The 8,662-nt window shown below is 50.7% G+C and overlaps 1 protein-coding gene across 1 annotated transcript in view; it reads left to right on the top strand.

Moving 5' to 3' along the window:
* ENTREP2 (endosomal transmembrane epsin interactor 2) overlaps positions 1-8,662 on the top strand; it is a 79,914-nt gene that overhangs the window by 51,353 nt on the left and 19,899 nt on the right. The window contains exon 3 of the mRNA XM_039853386.1: positions 6,122-6,256. Coding sequence (XP_039709320.1) covers positions 6,122-6,256 — 135 coding nt within the window. The remainder of the gene's footprint in view (positions 1-6,121; positions 6,257-8,662) is intronic.

Raw genomic sequence — 8,662 nt, 5'->3', positions numbered from 1 at the left:
TATTGGTGGATGGGTAGGTAGAAGGATGGGTGCTTAGATGGATGGTGGGTGGATGGGTGGATGAGTGGGTAAGTGGGTGGGTGATAATTTATTTAACCACTACTTAATGAAAGACAGGCAAAAGATGTTGCTAGTCTTTTGCTAAAATAAACATGGCAGAGAAGATTATCTTTTGGGCAGATCGTTACTCAACAGATTTCTAGCGGCTGCCGTCGCCGCCATGGAAACTGGCTTGGAGCAGCGGGCATAATGATGAACGAGAGAGGGGGCGGTGCACGTAGACTTTGAGAAGAGACCACTCAGAGAGTCCTTCCAGTCGCTTTAAATTTCCCTCCAAAGATGGGGCCCCAGGCTTTTGCTGTCAGTATGTGACTGTGCCCGATCGCCCAGACCCACACAAACTTGTGTGTCATCAGAATTTTTTTATCTTTGCCAATCTGACAAAAATGAAGATCTTATGTAACTTGCATTTCTTTAATTAAAAGTGAAGTTGCGCATTCTGTACATCTGTAAATAAGTTATTCTATATTTCTTTACCTAGTAACTGCCAGTTCATGTTTGTTGTCTATTTTTCTGTTGGGTTTTTATTTTTCATAATTGATTTCTAAATGCACTTTCTATACCAAGAAAACTCACCATCGTCACATGTGTTGTAGATAATAATGCTTTTCATAGTTTGTTATTGATCTTTTAATTTTTTAAATGATATTCTATGTTGAAATTTTATGTCCTTGAATTCATTTTATTCATTTATATATACATTTTATCCTTATGATTTTTGTCTTGTATGTTTTGCCCGGAAAAGACGTTCCCACTCCAAGTACCTTAATAACTTTACCACTTTTCCTGCAGTACTTTAGGGTTTCAATTTTAAAAAATATTTATATATTTCATAGACCTGGAACATATTTTGCAATAAATATCATTACATTTTTATTGTTTTTAAAAGCGTACACATGGACCTTCCGTATTTCTTTTCGGGCTTGGTGCTAGGTATTTTAAGTATCTTCTTACTCTGGTGAGTGCATTTTTAAATTATCGTTTATCTTAGAAGAGGCCACTAGTAGTATAGAAGACTTTCAGAAATTTTTTTATTATTTACACTTAACTGTACATGCCGAACTAAATCTTTGGTCCCATAGTTTCTCAGAAGGAACAGTTATAATACGGTCTCCCGCGTTCCATTATTTTCACATCTCGTTCCGTTGTCCTGTCTAGTTGCGTTGGTTAAAACGATCAAAATAACATTCGGTATCAGTGGTGTTTCCTCGTCCACTTTGTGTCCCCGAGTTTGATTAGAAGCCCTGAATGACTTGAGCCTGATGCCGAGAGGTTTCAAACAGTTATTTTTCGTAATGTTAAGGTAATAACGTTTGATTTCTATTTTCTTAGTAGTCTTTTAAAAAATAAAATGGAGGTGAATTTTATCAAAGATTTTGTGACATCTGTTAAAATTATACATTTTTTACTTCGTTCTGCTGGCACGATAGGTTATATCGATAGAGTCTCATAATTAAACTACGTGGAACAGACTAGCATGAAATCTCCACAGTCTTAAAAAAATTTTTTGTATTAAAAACTTCTGAATGTATATCTTCTCAGGAAAATTGCACTTGGCTGGTGCTTAATTTCACATACTAGAAAACTCTAATTTTACGTGGCTTTTTACGTTCTGGGAAGAAATTCACTTTTTAAAATGTAGAAAATGACAAAAATGTTTAAAAAAAAAACATGATAGGCGTACAATTAGGGATATAAATACGTCACGAAAATGAATTCTAATTCCCCCCAAAGTAAAGAACATTTCTGATTAGTTTTGAATCACCTGGAATTTCCTTTATGATCATTTTTTTACCTTCTGAAGATAGAGATTCATGAGCCATATGTCACAGGACTTTCGGCAGATGGATACTGTGTTTTCCTCAAGTTAAATAAAACGTGTCTCTGAGTGACAGTCATCAAAAGCAGATGCGTCTGCTCGTCCCAACACTTGCTGTGACTTGCACACGGTAAGCGCTAAATTATTCGAGTCGAACCGTATCCCCACTTCCTGTCGGAGATTCGTGGGTCTCCGGGTTCACGGTCAGGAGGTGGCGTCACCCACTGTCCGGATCCCAGGATTTCCGTGGAAACCCCGCCGAGCTCGTCCGCGTCGGCCTCATGAAGCAGACCGGGCGCCCGAGGCCTTTCTGGTGGTCGTCCCGTGTTTCGGCAGTAAATCGAGGGAGAAAATCACAGTTCAATCTTGAAGTTGTTTGAAACTTTAAAAAAATGTGGAGTTTCATATTATAGAACAGCAATAAATTCCAATCCGCGATGGTCGTACTGTGATACGTAAGTGTACAGACATCCCATATGTGCAGTTTTACTGGCAAACATATGACAGCGGCCAAGAAAGACTCTAACGATTCAATGTGGAATTTGCTTATTACCGCCAGGCTCTTCTTTCTTCCGTTTTTTTTTCTTTTTTTTTGTTTTTTTGTTTTTTTTGAAATCAAAAGGGTTTTTAAGCCGGCTCAGTACGAACAGCCGTTACTGGAGCAGGTGGCTGTAAGCCCAGCGTCTGTTTTTGATCCACGGTCTTTTAAAATACGAATTTATCTGCTAATATCTTATTTGTGATTTTTCATCGTAGTCATCAATGCAGTTGATTTGTAGTTTTCATTTCTCTCCTGCCCCTCCCTATTTTGTCGCACGATGATAGCCGTTTTCTAAAGATGGGTCGAGAAACTCAAGTCTAAGGAATTTTCTGTTCCTTGATGGATGTCGACACTCGATGTATAATTCTCTGGCTCTGGCGCTATTTTATGCAGTTCTTAGGAGGCATCATTTTTTCTTCTTCCAGACTTTTTTCCATTTTTTTTTTCAGCATTGGAATCACTTTTGACAATATATTTTAACATTTTTGCATTGTACTATTGGCCTTTCTACGTTTATTAATGTGATGCAACGCATTGAATTGTCTTAAAATATTTCTGGCAACTTTAAGTTCCTGTTCTTTTTATTTGTATTCATCCTGCTTTATATTTTATCTTCCTTTCTTGACAAGTTTCGCTAGAAATTTTTGTTTTATTTATCTGAAAATTTAAAGTACCAATGAAATGTATTCATAATAAAATCCCCCAAATACAGAAGTGTAAAAGTTCTTTAACTCTCCCCTGCCAGCCCGTGCGCTTCCGTGAGCAAAACAGAGAACCAGCCTCCGATCTAGTTAATTCTTTGAACTCGCGAGTTATATTCTATGGGTGCAAGTTCCGCGCATCATGTAACAGGCCCCTAACTGTAGGGCACTCGGGTGGCCTCTGCTGGAGCTACTTGTCCTTTACCAGTTACTTTGGGAAGTCTGTACCCTGGTGTCACCGAGCAGGACACGTGCGTCACGCGGGGGAGAGGCTGACAAGAGTGAGGAGGGTGCTGACCTGCCCTGCACCCAAACGCACACCCAGGTGTTGGATCTGAAGCCACCCTGTTTTTTGCTCTGGGGACACAGGCACGTGACAGAGAGCCTGGGAGGAGCCTAGAGATGTCCGATTGGGGCGCAGATCTGGGCACGGCAGAATCAGAGCTCACCAGGCTTGGCAGGTGACAGGACATAGCACACCGTCCCTGTGTGTGCCACCTTTAATAAGAAAGGGTTTAGGGTTGGAAAAACACAGGGGCGGTCCCAGGTGACCGTGACATAAACAGCCCCTTTATTATCCGTGTGGCTTCTGTGTCCGACTTCCTTCCCTCAGAGTATGGTGTTCAGGGTCCCTTGCGTCGTAGTGTGACTCACGATCACGGGCGTTTCTGGGGTCTTGGCAGAGGCTCCTGAGTCTCCACCAGCTCGAGGGGCGCGTAGTCCTACCTCATCCCGCCCGTGTTCCTCCCCTGGGGCCGGGTCGGGCAGGTGTCTACAGCTTCAGGAGGATGTCTGTCAAAGGGGTAGAACCCTACAGGTATTCGAAACTAGGGGCGCGTTTGTACACACGTAATCTATTCGTGTTTTCGTAGAAAATTATTTTTTCCAGATTTTCCAGTTTGCTGGAATAAAGTTATTTCTTGCACGTTCTCAGTTTAACGCCCTTTGCACGTGTGTTTTTGTCCGTTTTCGCCGTCGGTGCTCTTAGGGGTGTTTGCTCTTTGCTCTCTCCCGAGAACACATCCAGGGGCTCCAGACCCACAGCCTGGAAGCTTCGCAGCCTCGCTGGGGAACGCGCGTGTCCTGGGGGCCCCGCCCCAGGCCCAGCTGGCCAGAGGCGCTGTCCTGTTCCGTCTCTTGTTTTGAGAATTTATAGCTTCTGAGAGTGTCGGTTTATTTTCAAAGGACTTTATAGTCCGTGTTTATGCAAATTCTTTTACATTTTCCTGTATTTTAAATGTTTTAAATTTAGATTCTCAGTCGAATGTATTTTATTCTTCTGTGTTTTTAGACAGTTATAGATAAATAGCCTACTTTGCCAGCAGCCTTCATTAAGAAACTCTCTTTTTCCTACTGAATTAAAATGCTGGTTTTTTCATATAGTAACTTCCTGTAGATGATCGATCCGATTTCTGAAATTATTCTTTCCCGTTGAACTTGAGCTGTTTTGAAGCCATTACCTGGTGTCTTGATTAGAGCATCTTGAGAATAAGTTTGATGTCACTTACATCATCCATTCTTCCCATTATCATTCTTTTTCAAATACTTTTAGTGATCCTGGCACATTAGTTATTCCGTGACATCTTAAAAATCCTCCTGCCGAGCTCCGTCTGCTTGGAATGCGGTGTTGTGTGCGTTCCTTGGGGAGGTCTGGTGTCTTTAGGGGTTTGCATCTTCCATCTGGGAGCGGGCCAGTCGCCCCCGATTCAGGCACTACGCATCGGGCAGGGTTCTGAGTTGTGAAGAAACCGACTCAAGCTGGTTTTCACCTAGAAGGAATTATTATCCGACCCCGGGATGGCCAGAAACTAAATTTGGAGGCTACACAGCCAGCAAAGGGACGCTGGCCCAAACCGTGCTGCAGGAGACACAGCCTCCCCAGTGGGCCGGGCCAGCCAGCTGCCCGCGGGTGACCCCGCCGAGCCTGGACCCTGTCCCCAGAATGTCCGCTCCTGCCCGCTCTGGACACCGCGTGTGTCTGCGGCTCGGAGGCGGGGTGGCCGAGGCCTCAGGTGGTGGTCTGTGCAGGCCCCGCCACCTCCCCGAGCCAGGCCCCCTCCTCCAGCCCTCGGTTCTCATCCCCCGACGGGGGGCCAGTCTCTACAGGACAATCCCAGACACCCAAGTGGTCCCCTCCCCGCCACTCACTCAAACGCGTAGACATCCGGAAAGAAAATCATCATTGTTCCTGATCGAATTAAAAGATCGAAAATGAAGCCTAAATGGGTAAAGGACAAACTCTCCAAAGGTTTGGGGTCGATGAAGATTTCGCGACGGACACCGCTCTCGACCTAAGGATGCCCCTGTGTTTGCGGGCAGGGCCCACCCCCCACCCAGTCTTGGGCCTGAGCGAATGAGGCTGGCTGGGCACGGCCGGTGAGCTGGGGACACCGTGGCCTCGCACTCAGGGCTGGACCCTGACTGCAGGCGGGACTCGGGCGTGCCCTGCGGGTGACCTCCCAGGCTCCGGGCCTTCACAACCACTCGAATTGCATTTTTTTTCTTCTCGTGGATTTTAATTCTCCAAGGCAGTTTTAATGACCGAGCATTTATTGAATGAATGTCCGCAGCTCATGTGAATGCTGTTGTGGTGAGATGTGGTGGCTGCCCTGGGGGGGCACAGGGCACAGGTCACTGCAGCTGGGGATAAAGTCGGTCTCCTGCACAGGTGGGGCTCGGAGGAGAAGCAGGCAGCTCTCGGGGAGACGCACGATCAACACGAGCCATTTCCCCTTTACGTTACTTTTATGCTTTCTCTGATTCATCTATAATTTCTCTAACTGTCTAGCTTTGTTTGCTCTAGATTTATTTTTTCTTTCGTAGTCATCGCTTTAAAAGCAGGAGTCTGAAGTAACCCGTCGTGGCGTTTTTCCACGGCTCGGGCCGCCCCAAATCCCGCCGGCTCTGTTCCTCAGAGACGGCGGAAACGGGGCGCCCGGAAGCGGGGCGCGTTGCGGGCGGAACGCCGTTTTCACCGGGAGTCTGTCTCTTCCCGTCTAGATCAAGTTCGACGGGGTGGAGGTGTGCGTCTGCTGCGAAGCACAGCACCAGTCACCGGGCTGCAGTAACCTGGGGGACACGCTGAAGCTGAACCCTCTGCGGGAGGACTGTGACGCCGTGCGGCTGGCCCTGAAGGTGACGGCCGCGCGCCCCGCCCGTCCGCGCGTGTCGCCCGCGCCTCGGGCCCGTCGCGGACGGTGTTGCGAACGCGTTCGTTCCTTTCGGTTCTTAGGTCACCCGGGTAGGTCGAGGGCGAGAAGGAATCTGCCGGGACGCGTTGAAAGGATCGCGGATGTTCCCTCCAAAGGCGTCCGTTGCTCTTTCTGGGTCTCGTTTTCCATTTTGACGGGGTCGCCGTCCCGCCACTGACGCGTGGGAAGCGGATGCGCACGGTCGGACGGGGCGCGGATGGCGGTGGGTTTCGCCTTTCGAGAGATGTCGGGAAAATGAAACTCTACAGTTTCCCGTGGCCGTGTCGTCTGGCGTCTGATACTTTTTTAAATGACATATATTTATATTATTCCTTCTTTTTTCTTTCTACAAGTGATTTTTTTTTTTTTGGTCCTGAGCTTGACCGCTTAAAAATGCGTGCGAGCGGTGAACCGAATTCTCTTTACCCCGAATGGAAGTGCAGAAAATCTCTTTCAAAAGGATATGGTCACGGTCAGAGGTCGGAGGAGGCCTCGGTTGGCAGCGTGTCGGGAGCCCCGTGGGACACAGTCTGTGGGGATCGGGGGACCCGGAGAGACACCCTGGAATCTGGGGAGCGAGGAGGAGAGCTTTGTCTTCTGCACTTGGGTGACGGGACTGGTCCCCCGGGGTGACATTTCGAATGCCGGGAGGACGGGCCTGGGCCGGGTCCGTCCATCCTCCGCGAAACCAGTTTGCTGACCATCAGTGGTGCCGTGTTCACCATCATCGTTTCTCTCGAAGTTATTGGAGCGGAGCCGGGCTCGTGGCACCCCCACAGTCACGGGGTCTGTGGCGGGTCCTCCCAGGGCGCACACTGCTCCCCGAGGAGCACGTTTCCTCCGAGCCCCTTCCTGTGGCCCCCTGGTGCTCCGGACAGTCTCTTGGGTCACCGGTGTGTCACCAGTGTGTCAGAGTCGGGGTGGAGGCCCCAGGGGTCTGATTGTTACTCTGCGTGCCTAATTTGCCTATCAAGCTGTGACTGACCCGTACTTTATGGCTAATGACCTCGTTTGTGCCGGGGACCCCGATGGTCGGCGTGGGTCATCTGTTAGCTGCGTCGGGATGAACAGATCGGGCTGACTGACCCCGTTAACCCCGTGGTCCCCGTCCGCCCAGCTGATTCCCAGAGGGCCGACCGGGGGACACCCCGGCCACCGGGTGATAAAGGCGCCTGGAGCCCGCGCTCCGCCTCTCCCGCCCCTCAGGCTGTGCTGGGTGCTGGGGGCCCCGGCGCCCCCCGCCCCGGGCTCCCTTCTGCCCTCCTCACCACCCACCCCCAGATTCTCGGGGTCCCCAGAGAACCCCAGGGGCGGACGAGCCTCTCTCGAGGGTGCCGACTGCCTCCTAAGCGGGCCGACTGCTCAGGTCCCTGGAAGCGTGTCACTGAGCGTGCTCGGGCACCGCCCGGCCTGGCCCGGGACCCTCGGGACACGGGGACCGGCTGTGACGCCGCAGTCACGGAACCGCGTACAGGCCACGCCGCACGGAGCGATGCTCGCCGAGGCCGCCGGCTCGGGGCGCGGTGGCGACTCCTCAGCGGCCGGCCAGCGTCTGAGCCGCCCTGTCACGGGCGCTGGGTGTCGGGCCGGCAGAGCCCCTCCCTTGGCACCTGGGTCCTGAGGTGTCGCCACACTGAGTCGCCCTCTGCGGGGCGGTCACTTCCACTCCCTGACACTGACTTCTGTCCCCTTTGGAGCCGCCGTCGCTGTCCAGGTCGGATGCCCCTTCCTGTGGAGGGGGGTTTGTCCCTCCTCACCCTCCCACCCCAGCGAGGTGGGGCGAGGTCGGGGTGCCGTCCCGGCCCCTCGCATCTAGTCCCTCTGGGGCGAGGGCAGGTGGCCGGACGGGGTCGGCGGCCTTCTCCGTCAGGGCAGGGGCCGCCCCGTGGACTCCCACGGCGGCCTCCGTGTGGACGGAGTGCTCGGTTTCCTTGCCCCGTCCCCTCCCTGCCTCATGACCCTCCCTTCCCGCAGCTCGTCCACGTGTCACCCCCTTCTCTGTGGCCAAAGTCCCTCGCCAAGCACAGAGATTTTTTTTATCTCAAAACCTGATAGATCTATAAGAAAATACACGGTCTACGCACGACAATGATTTATACAGATCATGGTTTAGGCCATTTACGGCCACCAACTAAAGACCCGAAGCTTCGGCTTCAGAGGGCAGCGACAGTTCCGAATCGCCAGCGAGGTGCACTCCGCGCCCCTGGGGAGGGCGTGTAAACGCCTTCGCGGTCCTCGCTCAAAGTCGAAGTGCCACGAACAGAGGCACCGATAGCGAGGAACAAACCTGCCCCCCGCGGTGGCGTCTGGGTCCTCGAGGGCGCCTGAGCGGCCGGGGCAAGGCCGAGAC

Source organism: Pteropus medius, unplaced genomic scaffold, assembly GCF_902729225.1.
Source record: "Pteropus medius unplaced genomic scaffold, Ma_sr-lr_union100, whole genome shotgun sequence".
Lineage (NCBI taxonomy): Eukaryota > Metazoa > Chordata > Mammalia > Chiroptera > Pteropodidae > Pteropus > Pteropus medius.
The sequence above is the reverse complement of the archived record's forward strand: the minus strand, read 5'-3'. Positions and strand labels throughout refer to the sequence as shown.